The sequence below is a fragment of the Leopardus geoffroyi genome, chromosome D1 (genome assembly GCF_018350155.1).
Source record: "Leopardus geoffroyi isolate Oge1 chromosome D1, O.geoffroyi_Oge1_pat1.0, whole genome shotgun sequence".
NCBI classification, from domain to species: Eukaryota; Metazoa; Chordata; class Mammalia; order Carnivora; family Felidae; genus Leopardus; species Leopardus geoffroyi.
The window spans coordinates 39,791,972-39,811,310 of record NC_059329.1 but is presented as its reverse complement, the minus strand read 5'-3'; the positions used below and the strand labels follow the sequence as shown (position 1 = coordinate 39,811,310).

The 19,339-nt window shown below is 39.6% G+C and overlaps 3 protein-coding genes and 8 non-coding genes across 29 annotated transcripts in view; 2 read left to right on the top strand and 9 right to left on the bottom strand.

The window, feature by feature from the left end:
- CEP295 (centrosomal protein 295) overlaps positions 1-6,332 on the top strand; it is a 56,823-nt gene extending 50,491 nt beyond the window's left edge. For 7 of the 9 annotated variants that reach the window (XM_045483621.1, XM_045483622.1, XM_045483623.1 and 4 more), the window contains 8 exons: positions 624-763; positions 1,662-1,836; positions 2,684-3,324; positions 4,180-4,320; positions 5,369-5,465; positions 5,595-5,759; positions 5,842-5,941; positions 6,028-6,332. In XM_045483621.1, the coding sequence (XP_045339577.1) occupies positions 624-763; positions 1,662-1,836; positions 2,684-3,324; positions 4,180-4,320; positions 5,369-5,465; positions 5,595-5,759; positions 5,842-5,941; positions 6,028-6,214 (1,646 nt within the window). In that variant the 3' untranslated portion in view covers positions 6,215-6,332. Of the gene's footprint in view, positions 1-623; positions 764-1,661; positions 1,837-2,683; positions 3,325-4,179; positions 4,321-5,368; positions 5,466-5,594; positions 5,760-5,841; positions 5,942-6,027 lie in introns of those variants that run through there. The other 2 variants (XM_045483620.1, XM_045483624.1) reach the window with 2 other exon arrangements.
- Positions 6,333-6,471: 139 nt separating this feature from the next.
- Positions 6,472-6,598, bottom strand: LOC123602819. The gene has a single exon (XR_006714586.1). It is a non-coding gene; the product is annotated as a small nucleolar RNA SNORA25 (small nucleolar RNA).
- A 274-nt stretch (positions 6,599-6,872) lies between these two features.
- LOC123602827 lies at positions 6,873-6,997 on the bottom strand. The gene has a single exon (XR_006714595.1). It is a non-coding gene; the product is annotated as a small nucleolar RNA SNORA32 (small nucleolar RNA).
- Positions 6,998-7,085: 88 nt separating this feature from the next.
- On the bottom strand, positions 7,086-17,369 carry TAF1D (TATA-box binding protein associated factor, RNA polymerase I subunit D). 6 transcript variants are annotated; one of them, XR_006713931.1, is made up of 9 exons: positions 17,256-17,369; positions 15,350-15,534; positions 14,255-14,633; positions 12,435-12,607; positions 12,078-12,138; positions 11,566-11,738; positions 10,715-10,750; positions 7,901-7,907; positions 7,086-7,100 (listed from the first exon to the last, which is right to left on the bottom strand). XR_006713931.1 is itself a non-coding variant. In XM_045483638.1 (8 exons), the coding sequence occupies exons 2-6, from the start codon at positions 15,406-15,408 to the stop codon at positions 11,574-11,576; spliced, it is 837 nt and encodes a 278-aa protein (XP_045339594.1). In that variant the 5' UTR covers positions 15,409-15,534; positions 17,256-17,369; the 3' UTR covers positions 8,342-8,383; positions 9,385-9,419; positions 11,566-11,573. The 6 variants fall into 6 exon arrangements, 3 of the variants coding, with proteins under 3 accessions (XP_045339594.1, XP_045339595.1, XP_045339593.1); XR_006713929.1 differs by lacking the exons at positions 7,086-7,100; positions 10,715-10,750 and adding exons at positions 8,335-8,383; positions 9,659-9,707 and having other exon boundaries at positions 7,901-7,942; XR_006713930.1 differs by lacking the exons at positions 7,086-7,100; positions 7,901-7,907 and adding exons at positions 8,342-8,383; positions 9,659-9,707.
- LOC123602816 lies at positions 7,626-7,698 on the bottom strand. Its single transcript, XR_006714584.1, has one exon. It is a non-coding gene; the product is annotated as a small nucleolar RNA Z40 (small nucleolar RNA).
- Positions 8,072-8,211, bottom strand: LOC123602821. Its single transcript, XR_006714588.1, has one exon. It is a non-coding gene; the product is annotated as a small nucleolar RNA SNORA1 (small nucleolar RNA).
- Positions 8,454-8,591, bottom strand: LOC123602818. Its single transcript, XR_006714585.1, has one exon. It is a non-coding gene; the product is annotated as a small nucleolar RNA SNORA8 (small nucleolar RNA).
- Positions 9,541-9,613, bottom strand: LOC123602841. Its single transcript, XR_006714608.1, has one exon. It is a non-coding gene; the product is annotated as a small nucleolar RNA SNORD5 (small nucleolar RNA).
- LOC123602829 lies at positions 9,757-9,887 on the bottom strand. The gene has a single exon (XR_006714596.1). It is a non-coding gene; the product is annotated as a small nucleolar RNA SNORA18 (small nucleolar RNA).
- On the bottom strand, positions 10,917-11,043 carry LOC123602833. The gene has a single exon (XR_006714600.1). It is a non-coding gene; the product is annotated as a small nucleolar RNA SNORA40 (small nucleolar RNA).
- Positions 17,266-19,339, top strand: part of CD1H11orf54 (chromosome D1 C11orf54 homolog) — a 22,250-nt gene continuing 20,176 nt past the window's right edge. For 2 of the 6 annotated variants that reach the window (XM_045483635.1, XM_045483632.1), the window contains exon 1: positions 17,516-17,672. The gene's annotated coding sequence lies outside the window, so the exon portion shown is untranslated. The other 4 variants (XM_045483633.1, XM_045483631.1, XM_045483634.1 and 1 more) reach the window with 4 other exon arrangements.

The following is a 19,339-nucleotide window of genomic DNA, read 5'->3' as shown; positions in this document are numbered from 1 at the left end:
GTGAGCTCTTTGCTGACAGCGGATAGCCCAGTGCAGGACTCAAACTCACGAACTGTGAGATTGTGGCCGGAGCCAAAGTTGGACACTTTTTTTCTTTTTTAAAATCATTGATCCTAAAATGAACTGAGAATAACAAAGCTTATAGCAAAACAGTGATCATAATGGCTTCTTACTCCTAATTATTAACCTCTTACTTTAGAACTAGTAAAAATGGAAATGTTGTCAAAAGGTTTTGGTCATTGAGTATCCTCATGTTTTGTATGTTGGACATGATGATAGGACTTAATTTGAAAGCATCTACTGGTGGGGCGCCTGGGTGGCGCAGTCGGTTAAGCGTCCGACTTCAGCCAGGTCACGATCTCGCGGTCCGTGTTCGAGCCCCGCGTCAGGCTCTGGGCTGACGCTCAGAGCCTGGAGCCTGTTTCCGATTCTGTGTCTCCCTCTCTCTCTGCCCCTCCCCCGTTCATGCTCTGTCTCTCTCTCTGTCCCAAAAATAAATAAAACGTTGGGAAAAAAAAAAAAAAAAAGCATCTACTGGTAATGAAAAAAAATGGAAAGAATTTTGTTGAATTGGGAGTTAACCTAAAACTAAATTTTATCTTTTTTTCTCAAAATTCTAACAGTTGACCTTGACTTTCCGGAATTGGAACACACTTTTCCGAATCTGCATCATCAGCTATTTAAACCCTTAGAACCACATCCAGATTTTGATATGTTATCATCATACTCTGGGATTTCTCAAGACAGCAGAGACTTTTACCAGGTAAAGTAATGTAGATGCTTCATTGCTGTGAGTTTCCAAAAAGTTTTTCTTCTGTTAGAGCAGAACAGTGGTTCTTAGCCTTGGCTGCTGATTAGAATCCTGTGGAAAGTCTTTAAAAATCCCAGTGCTTGGACTGTGCCCAGAACAGTTAAATCAGAATCTCCAGGAGTGCTTTAGATTATCAGGATTTTTTTTTTAGGCTTCCCAAGTGATTCTAATGTGGAACCAGGATTGAAAACCAGCTGCACTAGAATTTTGTCCTGTGAGCCTTATCTCCAGCTAAGGATTATAATCCATAAGATGCTCAAGAACATTTTTATTGTCATTTGTTATTAATATTTTTAAGTTTATTTGAGAGAAAGAGCAGGGGAGGAAAGAGAGGGAGGGAGAGAGAATCCCAAGCAGGCTCCTCACTGTCACTGCAGAGCCCAGTGCAGGGCTCGATCTCACGGTTCATGACATCATGACTTGAGACAAAATCAAGAGTCGGATGCTTAACTCCCTGAGCCACCCAGGTGTCCCTGTTATTTTATTTTTTTGATTTTTCAAAATTAATGCCTCTTCCTACATAGTACAGCAACTGAGATTCAAATCAGGTCTTTTGCTCCCATACCCTGACCTCCCCGGCTGTCCTTACATAATAGTTCCTGCTTTTAGAAGACGATCTCATCATATTCTAAACTCTTATCTGGTTAATTTGCAGTTTGTTTTCTAAATAATCTTTTTTTAAAAAGCCTCTTTCATATTGACTGAAATGGAAGAATGGGTTTAAATAGTCAAATTACTAGTGTGAAAGAGAAGTGGTAATTAAGGAAGAGTAGTATCATAAGAACATGATTATTGATTCGGTTGGTAATACATAATCAGTATTTCAGCCTTTCTCTGTTGTTTTCGTCAGAACTCTGATTCTTCATGGGAAAGCCACCGTACTACCGTTTCATCCAAAAGTACAGCTTCCTTTACAGCGCTGAGAACCAGCCTGAATCCTTCTAACACAAGCCCGAACCAGCAACCTGACCCTCACTTGGCTCATGCTGCAGCTCAGATTTTTGCTACAGAAAACATTACTGAGGGTGTGTATGATTAAGTTAGAAAAAGTTAAAGAAACTCCAATACTTTTTCCATGGTTTACATCCATTTTCTTTGGAAATTGTGCCTGGCAGGTCTTGGTATGTCTCCACTCCTGCGCTCGCCAATCCCCAGTGTTACAACTTCTGTTTCTCTGTGTATCCGTTTAAGTAACAGGAGTAATAATGCTCAGTTTGCATTTTTACAGTATGGAATTTGATAAAAGCAAAAGCACTGCCTCTTGTTCCTCAACTTCCTTACGTCAGCCCTTCCAGTTAACAGTTTAAGTATCCTTATAAGACTTTTTATACAGGCCAGTAAAGCTTCCCGGTTAAGTGTCTTACCCTTAATTTCAGCTCAGGTTATGACCTTACGGTCATGAGATAGAGCCCTGTGTGGAGCCTGCTTAAGATTCTCGCTCTTTCTGTCTCTGTCGGCCTCTTCTCCTTCCCTCTTTCCCTTTGCCCCTCTTCCCTGCTCACGCTTTTGGTCTTTCAAAAAAAAAATACTTCTTGTACAAATTTTGTGTATACACACATATGCACACCTTTTTATATATGAGGTACATATGTGCGCATTTAGTCTGTTATTAAAATCGGTATTCTCTCTTAATGAGGGAAAAGTCCTCAGCATATCTAATAACCATATTTTCTTTATTAGACTGGGAGAAAATACATGGTATGAGCAGTGGAGTTATTAAAAATCACTGTGACCATCCTTTCGTTCTCTATTCACGTATACATACATCAGCTTTCACTCCCCAAGTGGTAGGAAGTAAGCTGAATTCATTATTTACTCAAACTGTTATCCAGGTTTTACAACATGTAATTATGGTTAACTTATTTCTTACAGGCTCTGAACAGTCTTTTCAACAGCTTCTGCCAGAATTTTCTTCACAGGAGGGGAGCCAGCATGTTGATCTACCAAGTATTTTTAGCATTGAAGCAAGAGATTCTTCCCAAAGCATGGAAAATCAGACATACTCTGCACAGACTGAATTACAAAATAGGAAAAAAAGTGTTCCTTTCCAGCTCTGTGTAGGAAGTTTACAAAATTCAGGCTTCAGGTCATCTGATGAGGCTAATGTATTTCATCACTTAAATCTACAGCATAGCACTCCCTGTGGTTCTACCTCTAGTGAATGCTCAATAAAAGCCCAACCAGAAGGCAGAGAAGAAACACTGGGCACTGAAAAACTATCAGAAAGAGGGATTGATACAATGTTACAAAGTCAAGGACTCAATGGAGGCAAAAAGGAAACCTGCGGGGTTTTAAATATAAATTCACAAGTAGAGGAAATCGATTCACAGTTGTGTCTGAGAACAGTGGAGATGGGAACTTCAGTTCAAGCACCATATTCTGTTCAGAATGAAAAGTATTTTGAGAATTCAGCTAAAGCAGAAACTCCAGAAATCCTAAGAAACCTCTCTCAACTAGCACAATCAGAGCTCTTTTTAAGTTCTGGATCATTACAGAGCTCTATTCCAATGTGGGTAAGTGAAATCTGTGTTGTGTGGAAATAAATTCATTTCCAAGGAAGACTTTTGAAACAAATTTAGAAGCAACAAAGCTACTTAACATTCCTGAGCTAGTCAATCATGTAATCATTGGAAATCTCCAATGAAATGAGCAAACTGCCAAATTTCAAGTTTTTTTTTTTTTTTTAAGTTTGAGAGTGAGAGGGCACATAGGGGGCGGGGCAGAGAGGAAGACGACAGAGCATTCCAAGCAGGTTCTGAGCTCAAGTTTTAAGCTGACCTTTAAATTTTACAACCGGTCTGCTCCCAATCGACATATCCCCTCTCATTTCCCTGAGGAATAGCTTGGCCTATGCTTCAGCACTTTCAGTGTGGAATTTCTTGGCACTTCATTGTATTAATCTGCTTGGTTTCAACTCCGGTCGCCTGAGTGTTACCTTTCAGTATCGTCCTTCCACAGATGAACATGTAATACAGATTGAGAGCAATAGTGACCTCTAGGTCACAGATATTTTGTTCCTTTTGGGGTGTTCTTTTGCAGATTCTTACTCAGTAGTTGGATACTTCCCTCTAAAGATGTAGTTTGAGAACAGTCCACTAGCTCCTGCTCCTTTAGATAGGTCAGTTACACCCTCAGGTTCTGCACGGCTGCCTGTCAACCTGCATCAGCCCTATAATATAAACACTTGGGCTTATAATTCTTGCAGTAGCTATCTTCAGACATTTTGCCCATCCCCAGAGTCTTCAGTATTTCTAAAAGTGGGTTGGGATAGGGGAGGCACCACATTGTCAATGTACATCACTTTTACATTTTTACTATTTCAAGGCTGTGACTTTGAATATGGTTTCTTTTTCAATTTTGTCACACAGTTGACAGAGTCTGGACATGGTATAATGGAAGAGCCAGAGCTTACATTAGTAAGCACCAGTGATATCAGTATTGCTGAAATGGAGTTTGCAAACTTAACCCTAGAAGAAAAGAAAGAAAATGAGGCAAAAAGCAGCTTTCAGGTAAAGGTCATAGCTCCCTTTAATGTGAATACACTTCATTTACACAGCAGCACACAGCTGAGAATAAGGAATTATTTATGATGCTGTAGATTTCATTAGGGCTTAGAGGGGTTGAAACTCATGCCTTCCATCCCCCAATGAAAGATGTAGGAAGTTCTGAGGCACAGAGAAGCTCTAGAAGATACATAAGTAAATCAGACCTAACGGGGATACAGAATAAGTGCTATTGCAAGTTTATTTTCAAATTATCAACTTGAGTACAACAGATTTATAGTCCTATTAGCTGCAGGTTCCTTGTACTTTTCTCCACTGCAAGCGGACCATTCCTATGGGGCTCACTTCAATTCTTAGAAGGTAGTCATTGGAGGAAATCCTGCTGTAAAGGTTAGAATAGATGAATTCATGGATTACAACAGAACTACAGTTGGAAACTGAGCAAGTCTAAGTCACCACCCATCAACTGTTTCAGTGTATTAAGTTGCCCTGTTACCAAAGTCCCAGGTTGTACGTGCTACTACCGTGGCAGGACTAATGTTTTTGTAGCCTGATGCTGAATTAGAGAATTCATCTTAGAAAAATAGTTCCACACCTAGTATTTGTTTCCATGATTACTGAGAAGGGTAATGGGGAGGCAGCAGACAAGAAGTGCAGATGCAGAAGTGGTAGAGAAGCACTTGACAAGAATCAGGTGAGGAAAAAAGCTTTGGGCTAGAGGAGGCTGGGCAAAAGCCATTCTCTAACAGAGCTGGAGCGTAAAGCATTTTAATAGGAATAGAACCATTTATTAAGGACTTTCCCTTCCCAGAAAACTCCAGCCCTGCCATTTAGATGTGAGAAACCACACAAAGCGGTGAAAGCAGAATAGGAACTAAATTCATTGGACGCAGATTCCTACACTGTATTTGGGGATTGAGAATAGGCATTCAACTTCCCATCTCCCCCAAACAGCAAATCTCCCTCTACCAAAGGGAACCAGGGGTTTAGAAACTGTTAAGGTTAGTGGAAGATCATTTACCTATGATTTTATCTATGATTTACTTGCAATTAGGTGAATGAATTTCTGCCTCTTGTATCAGAAAAAGAAACCTCAGATTATCCAGTTGTATCAGAACACTGTGTGGAGGAGCCAGTGGCAGTTTCGGCAGGTATGCCTTGAGCACCTGAAAGGGTCCCCTGCTCAACCTCTCAGCCTTCACATTCCCCACAATCTCGTAGACTGCCAGCACAAAAGTGTCAATGAGCTAAAAATAAGCTTCAATTTCATCTTTAAACAGAAACGCTGCCGAAGTTTACAGCTATACCTGGGAGCTTACAAGAAGCATTTGTAAAGAGGAAAAAATCATTTATAGAGAGATCTTCCCAGAGACAGAAAGAAATAAAGAATAAGATTTACTTTTCTGAGAAATCTCAGATCAAAACAGCTAAGGAGAAACCAACAGGTATGTTCCCCACATTTGCACCAATTCTCACAAAGAGCATATAGCAGGGTAATATTTGCCAGATCACTTATTCTCTGCTCAGGCTCATCTGTGAGTCGCCTGAAGGGTGTGAATAAGGTCAGAGTGTCACTTCCTGAAGACAGAAAGACTGCACAAGCCCTCATGCGTCAAAGGGCTTTAAGGTATGTATATGTTTGTGTCATGTGTGGTTACTCACATTCCTTAAGTGAGAGTACGAAGAATATGTTAAGAATTAAATTTCTTACAGATTATACAATCAGTTAGCTGAAGTGAAACAGCAAAGGGAAGAGAAAGCAAAGCAAGATGCATATGCCCAAAACCGAGCAAGGGCAAAAGAATTTCATAAGGTGAGTGAGGCCCCCTATAATCTTTCCAGGTCTAGGGCACTGCAACTGTTAATTTCATTTTTCTATTCCCTCCACAGAAAACACTAGAGAAACTTCGAGCCAAAAATACATGCTGACTTTCTACAAAATGTGTAAAGATTCTTTGTTTAAATTATGTGTAACATAGGTTATTTAAAGTGAATAAATTTTTATTTAAGAATTTTAACATGGGATTCCTTCCACTCCCAAGCACCGTCGTTCCTCCGAGTCAGAATCACGTTCTTCAAAATAGCCCTGAGAACGAGAGTATACATTGGTTAAATTTGGGAGACATTTCTTTCCCACATGGCTGTAAAGGAGCTAAATCTTGTATCTCCTCAGGAAAACATAGCAACACTGAGTAACTATTATATCCTATGGAGAACTTCGATATCTGGTCACAGCGTTAAGGGCTCTTGGTTTTAGCCCCACAAGCCCTCTTTGAAATGACCTATAAATTAGACCTTTAAGTTTTTTCAAATGTGTACATACCTTTTAAAAGGAGCTTTTGTTCAATCCACAGTTGTCACCATCAGTCCTATAGAAAAGGAATAGAAAAGTAAAACTCCATTTCCAGAGATGATCCTGTAAATAAAGCCAATCTCCCTCTATTAGATCTATTATTAATATTACAAGTTGCCCAGTTACTAGTAACAACAGAGATCTAGGCATGCACCATTCAAAATACTATGTATGGTCAGATGAGAATTTGAAATATGGCTGTTGTAAATGTTCCCAATAGGCTGAACGCTAGCAAAGTAGCATAAAGAAAGCAAGCCTAGTGGAAAAATTTTTTATGGTCATGTCCACAGCAAATGAGAAACTACATTCTCAAAGCCTTGGTAATGACCATTATACCATTAAAGATAAGATAAAGAACTAACTTGCCAGAGTTCTTTCCCTTGGGCTTCTTTAATCTCCACTCGAATATGGACATACTTCAGGAATTCCCCACCTATGGACGATTTTAAAGTTTAGACTAAATTTCTCAAAATGTGGTTCTAATTAGGTTCCAAAGTAGCCGGATACCCAGTTCTGAACTAATACGTATTGAAATTTCCAGGCTTAAAAATGCAGAGTTGGAATAATTAATTTTTCAACGCATTCCATTTTTTTATGTTTTTTGGGGGGGGGAGGGGCCAAGAGGAGGGAGACACACTTTAAGCTCTGATCTGTCAGCACAGAGCCCAACGCGGAACTCAAACTCATGAACCACGAGATCATGACCTGAACCAAAGTTGGACACTCAACTGACTGAGCCACCCAGGCGCCCCCACTTATTTTTTTAAATATTGTATTTACTTTGGGAAGAAAGAACATGCCAGTGCGGGAGGGGCACGAGAGAGAGGGATAGAGGATCCCAAGCAGGCTCAGCGCTTATCAGCCCAGAGCCCGAACTCAAATACACCAACCATGAGGTCATGAGCTGAAGTCACTGAACTGACAGAGCCATCCAGTGTCCCCCAGATTTCATTTAGATGGATGTTCAGAAAGGCTACTTTCATTCAGCCCAGTCAGAGCAGTTGAACATTTTGCCCATCATCATAACATCACAAATCACTGGCAAGTTGTATAAACACACGTTAATATCTAGGGGTTTTTTTTTGTTTTTTTTTTTAATTAGGATACAATAAACCACCAGGATTAGCTGTTGCCAAAATTAGGTAAACCAAAGCATTAAGAACATTAATGAAGTGTTATAAAAGAAAAAGCTTTCAATTCCTGTAAGATTGGGCACCTGAGGGGAAATCTTACCTGCAATCTTTGGGATCCAGTTTTTTTTTTTACTTTAGGGCCCTAGAAATCAAGTTTTAAGAATTACACTGATTGCTGTTTTGGCAAATGATCTATAAAATTGTTATCCCTTAATTGCTTCCAATATGGGAAAGTCTCGTTACTTCCACTCTACTCCATAGGCCTAGCAGAAAATGTTACAGGTCTCATTGTCACCACTGCAATAAACTTGCTGTGATGCAAGCATTACCTGTGTCTCAATGTAGCCACATTAACAATTCCTGGACACCATGAATGATAGTGCCCACTTCCACCTTAGAATGAATGAGGCTTTTAAAAATTTCCTCTCAAGCTTATGTATAAGCTATACAAAGGTTTCTGATTCCGTATAGAAGTCCTGCTGTTTGCTAGCAATAAAAGCACCCACCAGAAGCAACAGAAATAGAAAGCCTTACATGTTTAGGGTCAGACTAGATGGACCCCTGGTTCTCAATTTCAAACACCCTAGAAAAAAAGAAGCATTAGTTCCTATCAAAGATGATCTCAAATTCAGTAATATGAAAAACTATAGGAATATTGTTTCAATAAAAATACCAGGTTTAACATGCACGAAGCCAAGAAAACCAACGATGCCAGATACTGAATTGATATTGCACTGTCCTTTGAACACCCAGCAGGAACAAGCTGCTGAATGCAGATACCATGCAGTGCAATCATGACTGAATTGTAAACCCCTGTACTTCAAGGTTGCAATACCACTGAGAAACTTATCTCTAGAGATTTAAGTTCTTGTAATACGTAATTTGACTTTTATTCCTAATTATCATTCCAATGAGGCAACTACATTAACTGCATCTGAAATTATAAATCTAGTCCCCATTATCTTTATCCTGTCTCTGTATTATACATATGGAACTATTAAATCAAATACTAAAAGAAATGATGCATTAGAAATCAAGACTGTGGCTTCTCAGATTGCTATTAGGCAGAATTTAAATTCAATATCCGTACTGTAACATATACAAATACACAGGTTATTAGGATGAACCACAGCAATGGTTTCATAAGGATACAAGACGGGAGGGGGCATTTTCATGTTATTCCCTAGACATGCAGTCTCCTCAGTTTGTCCAATTCGGTGTATAAATATCATGGCAAGTACCTTTGCCAAGATCTCGATACCTTTTTAATTTTAGAGAACACACAAGTGGGGGAGATGGGCAGAGGGAGAGAAAGAAAGAAAACCTCAAGCAGGCTCCCCGCTCAGTGCAGAGCCTGACACAAGGCTCAATCCTATGACCTTGGGATCATGACCTGAGCCAAAATTGAGTCGGACTGCTCAACTGACTGAACCACCTAGGCACCCTAAGATCTAATACTTCTGTGGCATACCCAAATAACTACGAGGCACAACAGTAATGGGATACCGTACTCACAACTCACATTTTTTTTCAGTACTTTTGAATTCTTAATAAATTTCAACAAAAATTAAACATTCCACCTACCTCTAAATGTAAATGAGTTCAAATCATATTCACCCCTACAGATAAAATACCAAATAAAAGATTAAGAACAATTTAAATGTGTGATTAAAATCTAAAATAGGTGCTTAGCATCCAAATTGACAATCATGGGTTTTTTTTTTTTTAAGCTATCGTCAGCTCCGTCAGAATCAAGTTTTAGTTCATGTCTGTAATCATTCAGCAGTTGAACAGTTAAATTCATCATGTGAACTGTAACGGTGCCCCCAAGATTACACTGTCCCCAACAAAAACTTACCTAAACTAGCACGCCCTGAACTATACAGATTCTTGGGATACTCCAATACCTAAGATTTAAAATATATGACCGTTAGGTCTTTCAATGTTTTAGCAGACAGATGTCTTGTAGTTCTTTCCCACAGATCTAACACATAGTTCTGTGAATAAAGGAAACCACACATATACTCTATGAGGCGTTTCCAACGATGTAGGTCTACAGAAAAAGCCCCATCGGGATAGACCTCAACCACTGTTTACAGTTTTAAAACTGAAGATTCCACAAGAAAACAATTAGACCTGTGATCTGCTCTAAATCTGAGTTCAAAATTGTGCAAAAAGCCAAACATCCTATTTACAACAAACTTATTCCATAATTTAATCGCATGATAAGGATTTTCTGAATGGTTGGTTACAAGAGTGTATACTGAGACAGACATGCAAAGTACCAAGTAGCTATTCTAGAACCACCAAAGGAAAAAGATTTCCATGTCTAAAGTCTTGATTTTTACAAACTCCAATGAAATTCCCAGGATTACAGCAAAATGTTTAAGATTCTGCCTCATTTTAAGAACGATAGTTATTTGACTTAAAAAATTTCAGGAAAATATTAATATGGCTGTACTTATGTTCTTCCCATTTAGGAATCCCTGGAAGATAATAAAACAAATTGGATGATTGTGAATTAACCTTTCCATCATTCAGATTTAGGAAATCTCGTGTAATCATTTCTAACATTACACTATTAAGTCCTAAACCTCATTTTAGATTATGCATTAGTTTAAGCTAACATAGATGCTTAAAGTGGGAATATCCTGTATTCTGATTATTGCCATAACCTAAGTTACAGTTTGGGGACCCCTTCCTGCAAGTGAAGTAAAGCTTTCATTTGTCACTATAAAATGTATGAACTCTAAAATCTTTTTCTGAAATCACGTCATAAACAAATTAAAACTGGGAAAATGTCTTTCAACAATGAAACCTGTAGAGGTTTATATTATCTGATAAAGTACACTTAAACAAATCTGATCCAAAAATTCACCAAAAGACATTCCTTCACTGAAAGCAGAAGACATACCTTTAAGTCCAGACATTGTGCTCTCAAATGAAAAGCCTACAACAAGAAGGCATCTTTGTTTTATGTCAACATTAAAATCGTAATACTAATTCACCATAGTTGAGAATTCCCTTTTGTCTTGTGCTTTAGTCATTCTACAGTCCTGAAACCAACTTTCAAGTTTATCAAACCCCCCACCATCACTTTAGTTGGTTGTAGGGATCTTGTTCCGTCTTACATGTATCAAAACTCATATTGAGCCATGAGTTCTGGGTTGCAAAAGAGGATTTATTTTCTGCACTTGTCTAAGTCTTTGTCCACAAAACTGAACAAAAACAAGCACAAGTGCAATCAATACAGCATATTTAGTGGCATAATCAGCAATATACAGTGGTGATGAGAAGAAAATTGTAGTTGACACAGTCTAGGTAGTTAGGAAGTTCTTATTACAATAACACGTTTGACACTAAAGGTCTTTGAATAAAACTGGGATAAAAACGGCTTCAGGTATCCTGAGGAGATGTCAATCATTAGTGATTACATTTATAATAAAGTTTTCAGGAGATAATCTCCATACTTCTTTGCTCAAAATGACACCTTTAAGCTCTTGCTCTGAAACAAAGTATGGGCAAAAACAGTAGGATCCTGTTTATTATTTATCAGGTGATTATTTTTGCTATGCAAGCCTTAATTCTTTTCTACATGTAAACAATTCCACAGCTTTAAAATGCTTTTCCTGATAATTCAGAGTTTCACTAATTTGTTCAGGTTCTTTTTATTTTCTCCTTAGATTCATTTTTATCACTGACATATATATTTGCATTTATCATCTTTATTTTCTACGAAAAGCTGTTTTTCTCTGTGCTGTTTACCTCAACATTCATATTCCTATCTCCTTTTCAGGCCATTCTATCCTCTGTCCAATGTTTTTGGACCTTGATGTTCTCCTTCTAGACACAGCTCCTTCTTCAGTATATTCCTCTTGTTCTAAATACACATTCTTCTTCTTTGGTACTTCAGAACTTACTATGAAATAATTATGGTCCTGCATAAAAAACATCCATATTAAGCAACAACTAAATTTTACTACTTTTGTTATCCCACATAACTTAACTCTAGGTTACTGAAAAAACCTGAGGACGGTCTAAATGTTAAAAATCCAAATTCAGCTTCTTTTCCTCACTAGACATCCTAATAGCAATTACTGAAAAGCCCATGTTCTCACCAGGTTAAGTATCCAAATAATCCCTATTTTTATTTCCTGCACCAAATCTATTAAGCTTTTCAAAAACTAAATTCAGAATCGAAGATAGTAACTAGTAGAATAAATTCTTCCTGTACCAACTGCTATTCTAAGACGAAATGAGACAAAGATGTCACTTACCACCAATTTGATATCACATTCGTCATCATGTTCAAGATTTGTTGCAAGATCATCCTCTGCTCTGTAACATTAAAATATATCTTCACTCAGATGACAAAAACTTCTAGAACCCATTAGTAGTATACTATCATGATGTACAACTGAAACATCAATACTAATTAGAAAGAAAATTTACGGTATCATGTGTAACACCCCAAAATGGATGTCTCATGTGCCAAACTCATAGCTCAACTACCAACCCAAATGATTTACTGTAAAATATAAACAAATTGATAGCATGATATGGAACATTAAAGTTCAGAAACATTTAATTCGACAAAACCTATGACCAAAATTATTTCACGTGAGTAAACTTACTCTGACTCAATAGGAGAGAGAGATCCATCATCATCCAAGTATTTATATCTACGGCTGTCAAAGTCTTCTTTTTCTAAATCTTCACCAACATTCATTTGTTTCAAGGATTCCTTGAGGTAGTATTCATACTTCAGCTTTTCAAGGTAGTTGAAAAATCCTCTTGCCACTGCTTGCTACATAAAAACGCTGTATTGTAAGTAATGGCCTCACAAAATAAAAAACTTTCCTGACTCAGCAGATGCCTTATGTTCCAAAATAGAAAGGATCCCTCTGCTAAAAACTCTTATATGATCTTGATTTAGTTACTCTGCCATATGTGGACCACATATGCCAGATGCTGGTTTTAAAAGGAATTCATGGTCTACCTAGCACATTATCAAATTTACCTACGTTGGTATACCAAGAAAACCTAAGCACAAATCTTGTTTGCATTAAAAAATGTCTTTAGAAGCTCCCAAAGAAACAAATCTCTATAAGAGAATTAGCTTAAAACAAAAGCTTGGAGAATATTCTTTCAAATATATCATCAACTCTAGAGCAAGAGGCTTATGAATTATGCAGTCATTTAAAATATTTGAGAGTTTACTGCTAAGTAACTGTTGGGCAGTTCTATCAGAAATTGAGTATTTGGTATCAGAAGAAAATGGCCTATTCTAAAGCCACTGCACATGGAAGGTATGGATAGGTTTGGCTTAGGTTACCATAAAACCACTGGGAATCATTTCAGTTTTAGGAATGTTTAAAGGCCTGATTAAATCAAGTGATTTTATATCAACAGCCTTGAAACACCTCATATATGGATATGTTCACTGAATAGACCAGTGAAGAATCCACCCAGGAACCCAAGTGGTATTTGTGCTAAAGGATGGGTTGTGGTCTTGAAGTGGCAGTTAGTACAGAAGAGTATTAACAAAGTTGCAGATTTTATGTTCCAGGTACATCTCAATTCTAAAAGTGGCCACCAAGGGGAGCCTGGGTGGCTCAGTTGGTTGAGAATCTAATTCTGGATTTAGGCTCAGGTCATGGGAGACTGGCTGTAGATTACTGCTAGAAAGCCTAAGACCGACTGCAGGTAACTTCTACAGTGAAAACTACTTCTGGGAATGGAATATAAAAAACAAGAACCACAAGTCTTAACTCTGTTCAAGTAAAGGGAAAGACCATGCTTATAGCTGTGCCAATATCAGACATGAATTCCTTACACATTTCGTCACCTACAAACACAAGTAGTTAACTCTGGAAGAGACTACCAAAAGAATAAAGAGATACAGTTGAAAGCAAAGTAGTGTCTGACCTTATTTATCCTAAATCAAGCAGGGCTAAGTTCTAGAGAAATCTAAATCCAGACATCTCCTGGAATGCTTCTGTCAAACTCCCTGGAACGGGGCTGGCAAATGTTGAGATTGAGCCCCACGTTTTTCTGGCTCACCACTGACAGCAGAGACTGCTTGGGATTCTCTCTCCTCCTCTCTATACCTCTCCCCAGCTCGCTTGTGGGCTCCTTCACTCAAAAATAAACTTTACAGGGGCACCTGGGTGGCTCAGTTGGTTGAGCAGTTGACTTCAGTTCAGGTCACGATCTCACAGTTGAGGAGTTCGAGCCCTGCGTAGGGCTCTGTGCTGACAGCTCAGAGCCTGGAGCCTGCTTCAGATTCTATGTCTCCCTCTCTCTCTGTCCCTCCCCCACTCATGCTCTTTCTCTCTCAAAAGTAAACATTTAAAAAAATAAACTTTACAAAAAAGTGGGGGGCACTTAAAAGTGGCCAACAAATCATTTCAGGCATTTTGGCTATGTGTATCCACATTTATAAAATACTGACCTCAAAGGTTAAAATCTTCCTCCAAGGTAGTGGTTTTCTTTCATTCTCTGATTCTAAAAATGGGAACCCAGATCCTTTGTCTCTAACTTGTTTCCTATTTATTTGGGAGCGTCTAGTATTTTTTCTTCCTTTTGGTCTTCCCCTTGGTCTTCCTGTTGGCTTGTATTTCCTCTTTTTACGTTTCTTTTTTTTGAATCTTTCAAAAATAGCTTTTAAAGTCAATGGTCTTGGTTCTAAAGATGAGTCACTAGAGGAATCCTTTGCTTGAACACTTTCAGGTGAATAAACAAATTTTCTGATACGGTTTCTTTGCCTCGGTTTAGGTGAGGAAGGGACACACTGAGTTTTAAATAAGCTGCTACCAGATGAAGAATTATCACTGGAAAAAAAAGGGGAAAAATTAATCACACCCTCTTGTATTACTGAATACTGATTACTGTAACACACTTTTCTTCCACAGACCAAAAGCAGGAAAACATGTTCAGAATAATTTTTAAAAAGATGGGCTCAGTACTAAGCCAACTATTTCGTTCTAACTACTGAAAATGGCCTATAGTGCCATGATCTCATAGCATTTACCAAAAAATGATCTTCCAAAAGAAAGAATATTAATTTCCAAAGATGGTCTTGTTTACTGCTAGAACTTGCTCTAAATAAAACTAGAGGAACAAAGTAAACAGTTGACTTGAATACAGTATAAATGCCCATTTCATTTCCCTGTTAACTAGATATTTCCATCATATATATATATATACATGTACATGCCAGCATTCTCCATAATGTGCAGTATCACAAAGTAATTTTTAAGCAAGATCACCCACTGATGTCCATTGCCCGTTTGTAGGAGTAATTTCGTCAGGAAGAGACACCAAACTGGCCAAGAGTATTGCTTCCCTGGTTAAGAATGTGTCCCACTGTTAATTATATAAACAAGCCAAAGACCTGTAACAGGTTTTCCTTTTCTTTTCTAATTCTTGAAAATTACCTTTACTGCTTACTAGGTAATTCAAATACAGTAAACATTACCATCAAATTTAGTCAGCTTTGCGATAAAAATCTAGTAATGGCTGATTAAAAAACTTAAAAAGCACTTACCTGTGATTTTCAATTTCCACAGCTGAATCAGATGCCATTATAGGGTTCAGAGAATTCATTCCTGTTATGTATTCTCCAAGCCCCTCTCCAAATTACTCATCACTTATTACTTGCTTCAGATTTCCGACAACTCGGCAAACATGATGTGGCTTCTCCGAACGAATGCTAACATAAACAGCTATTATCTAAACAAAATTTCACGTAGTCAGATAATGCCACTTTATGTAAATTAAGGAAAAAATCAAATACAAGGCCTTTAATATTTTTATATAGGAACTATCCATTTCAAATCAAAAATTCTAAAATCTAGAAAGTGAATTCATGGTTTCCATCTTTCAGTTGTGTCTTCTCAATCTATCCAAGTGGAATAAGATTATAGTACATTTCCAAAAAAAGTATTAAACATCTTCCCGTAATACAGAATGTAAATTCACTAGCCATATTGTGTGCAAGTATTAACACACCGTTAATAGCCAAAAAGCCATTTGTTAAGAGCAGATGAGCACTCCCAGGAAAAACTACATACGAAGGCAAGAGGCAATGCTGCCTCAGTGTATCAGGAGAAATAATCCCCACGATTTACTCTGTCAATCCAAACCGCTGGCCTCATTTTTTATTTGTAGCCTCTTCTCATTCATACTGTGATTCCAAGTCACTGTGAAATTTCTACCTTGGCATATAGGATTTCCTGATAAGTCCTGAATTCTCAAACTTTTCAAGGAAAGGCTAACAGACTACACAATGGTGCCTTTCATCTCTCTTGTTTTAATCTCCTTGGAAGCTCTTACAATAACAAAGCAAAAACTGTCTTATTAGTTTGCTACCTCATCTCCCCCATAGGTGATGCCTACATTCTTCCGCTCTTGTGTTTAGTCTTTACTTGGGAAGGACAACTGAGTAAGGAAGAAAGGAATCCTAGAATTAAATGGCAAAGTATCTCAACTCAGCAAATCCTTAAAGTCACACAGATCTTGTATCTGCAAAATACCCAACGGACTTGTGGTAATTTTCAGGATATGTCTTGTTGCAGCTTTGCATTTTCAAAATGCAAAATCTACGAATTCATGAATTGCTCAAAAACAGCAATTTAACAAAAATTGGGTCCAATGGCACTGATGGGATATACCGGAGGTTAAATCTGCCTTTTAAATATCACAGTGGCATTAACTCAAAAACCACTTTTTCGGAAACGGTTTAGAAAGCACTCCTGGGGCCCCTGAGGCGCTCAGTCGGTTGTACACTTCAGCTCAGGTCATAATCTCACCGTTCCTGCGCTCGAGCCCCATCCTGTCTCCCGATTCTGCCACTCCCCTACTCGACACTCTCTCTCAAAAATAACCATTAAAATAAATTTCTAAAGAAAGCACTCCTAAGTGTCGCTTCCGTCCCACGATCCAGCGCTCTTGCGTGGTGGTAACAACCCCTTCAACCACTCACTATGCCTGACCTTCGAGCAGAATGTCTCCGGGAAGCACCCAACCTCATGCAAGGAAAATGGCGTCAGAAATGGTTACCTCGCAACTTAACGAAGATTAACAAAACGTGTGCTCGCCCGTAATACTTAATTTTAACAACTTCACTAACATACAACGGAGCACGCCTACAAACGCGTAGGTGTGGGCCGCCATCCAGCCACTAGGCCCACAGCCGCGAGCCCACCACCCTCAGGGCCTGCCTTCTGCGCTGTGGCTGCAACCTGCCGAGCAACGCGAGGATCCCGGGGAAACCTAGCTCCTCCCTCGCTCACCAGGCCCGGACGATCACGTCCTCTTCCTACCCACGCAAACTGGCAAATGACTTGCACCAGGAGCGCCTGCTCGGCACGGGCTGAGCAACCCAGGCCTCGGAGGTCCGCATCCGGCAACCTCCTGACCGCCAGCACCCCAACGCGCAGAGGACCACCTACCTCCACGGCCTCTCGAAAGAAAAGGATGGCCCATCGCACCACCCAGCTAATAGTGGGCCCGAAATCTCGCGAGAACACTTTACGCCACGAGGAACGTGAAAGGTGGGAAGCAGCAAGATGCGGGAGCGCCATTTTGATCGCCGCGAGGGGCGGGGCGATTGGGGTGGGCGGTGCCTGAGCTCCCTAAAGCGGAGGAGGCGGGGTTGACAGACGCATTTCTCGGGGTTCGGGAGTTGGCTCGGCTAACTGAATAGGTAAATGGAATAGCCAAGAACTTTTCGGCAAATGGGGTCAACTTTTCGGAGTGGGTGTGAACTGCCAGGAGGCAGCCACTCAGCCTGATCTGTTTCCGGTGTCTCGCATTTGCTGAGCCGCCGTCTGATTTCCTAAAGCCTGGTCGGGGGTGTGTGCGTGGAGGTGAGTGTGGTGCCGGCTGTGTTTTGTTAGATCTACTTCTGTCTTCAGAAATCTCTTCTGTGTGAAACTGTGACAGACCCCTGCCTTGACCGTGACTCAAAATGTGTAACCTTTGTACTGGAAGCCGGTGTTACTCCATTGCACACCCGGTTCCCCTCTCCACCTTTGGACTTGTTTTGTTAGCTCACTCTTTCCCTCCAAACTGAGGGTCAGCCTCCTAGAGCTGGGCAACGTGTCGCAAGAGACACCAGCGGTGGATTGTTTTTTTCTTCTGGGTGTTTGACTTCATTCCCCGAACGGCTACTGAGTGTTAAAACAGTTTCAACTAGTCTAGTTTGGGTGGTTTTTTTCTTTCTCCTAGAGGAGTTACAAAAAGGAATGAGCTGGTTTGGTGTGTCCACTTTCAGATCTCTTGTATCATATGATAGACCCGTAAAGTTGCCTAGTCTCGTAGAGTCAGTGTGGTCTCAGGATTGAACAGACCTTGAAGGTAAACTGATCTCTTTACACAGTTTCTCTCTACATACTGAAAAATTCCAGGCATAAAAGTCGAATCCCTTAGGTAGGCGGGCATTTCCACAAGTCTGTGAACTACTTGGAAACGCCACGACAGGTATGGTCGTGTTACTCGCTGTCATATTTGGGAGCAGCCCTGGCCATGTAATTTGTGAGACTCCGTACAAAGTAAAAATACAGGCTCCGTTGTTCAAACAGCAGGGCGAAGCGCCACTAAAGGTACTAAAAAGTAAGCTCTCTCCTTTCTTCTAGTATCTCCTTTGGCTTGTCACGGTGTTTCAACTAATAGCATCAACTTTCTATTAATTATAACAGCATGTTAGTATTCATTTGTTAATAGAAATTTGCTATTTAATGTCAAAATAAAAATTTGGGGGCGCCTGGGTGACTCAGTCCGTTAAGCATCGGACTTCGGCTCAGGTTATTATCTCCCAGTTCGTGAGTTCAAGCCCGATGCATTGGGCTCTGTTGCTGACGGTTTGGAGCCTGGAGCCTGCTTCAGATTCTGTGTCTCTGTCTCTCTTTCTCTGCCCACCCCCCACCCCCACCCCCATTTGCGCTCAGTCTCTCTCTCAAAAATAAATAAACATTAAAAATTTTTTAAATTTAAATTATTAGCATGTTTTACTTCTTCTATCGTGCAGTGCCAGTTTTAAATACAGATGAAAGAACAGTCAACTCGTATGCAGAATTGCTTAAATTTCACAATATGTATTTTGTAGCTCATACAAACATGTATTTTGTTCTTACCAGAACAGTGGAAACTGCACAAAACTAACATATTTTTTTTTACTTCTTGATGTATGCAACACCAACACTATGGAATCCGGGGACCTTAAGTCTTGTCTCCCTGAACTCCCACAGATGGTGGGTCCACTAGATTTCTGTGTTCTTGGGGCTTCACAAATGCATTATGGGAGTGAAGTAGCAAGGAATGGTGGTGGTGGACATGCCCGATGCACCTCCGGCCTCTGATCCTGCACGTGCTCCATTGTCCTAGTGGTCCTAAAAGTTCAAATATAAAGTTAAGAATTGCAGGGTGGTGGACAGCAGAGCACTAAACCAAGTGCTGTTCTGCATACATGGCCCTGTGCAATTATACTAGTTGCACACCCGCAAGCCAGCCCTATCCCAGAGACTTATGTGTCTGA

What these genes read in the sequence shown, in the direction of transcription:
- TAF1D (XM_045483638.1), bottom strand. Translation starts at nt 15,408, where the DNA reads ATGAATTCTCTGAACCCTATAATGGCATCTGATTCAGCTGTGGAAATT. An exon ending in GTGGAAATTGAAAATCACAG is followed by an intron (nt 14,634 to 15,349) that starts GTAAGTGCTTTT and finishes TTTTTTTTCCAG; the next exon opens with TGATAATTCTTCATCTGGTA. An exon ending in CTCTCTCCTATTGAGTCAGA is followed by an intron (nt 12,139 to 12,434) that starts GTAAGTTTACTC and finishes TTAATGTTACAG; the next exon opens with AGCAGAGGATGATCTTGCAA.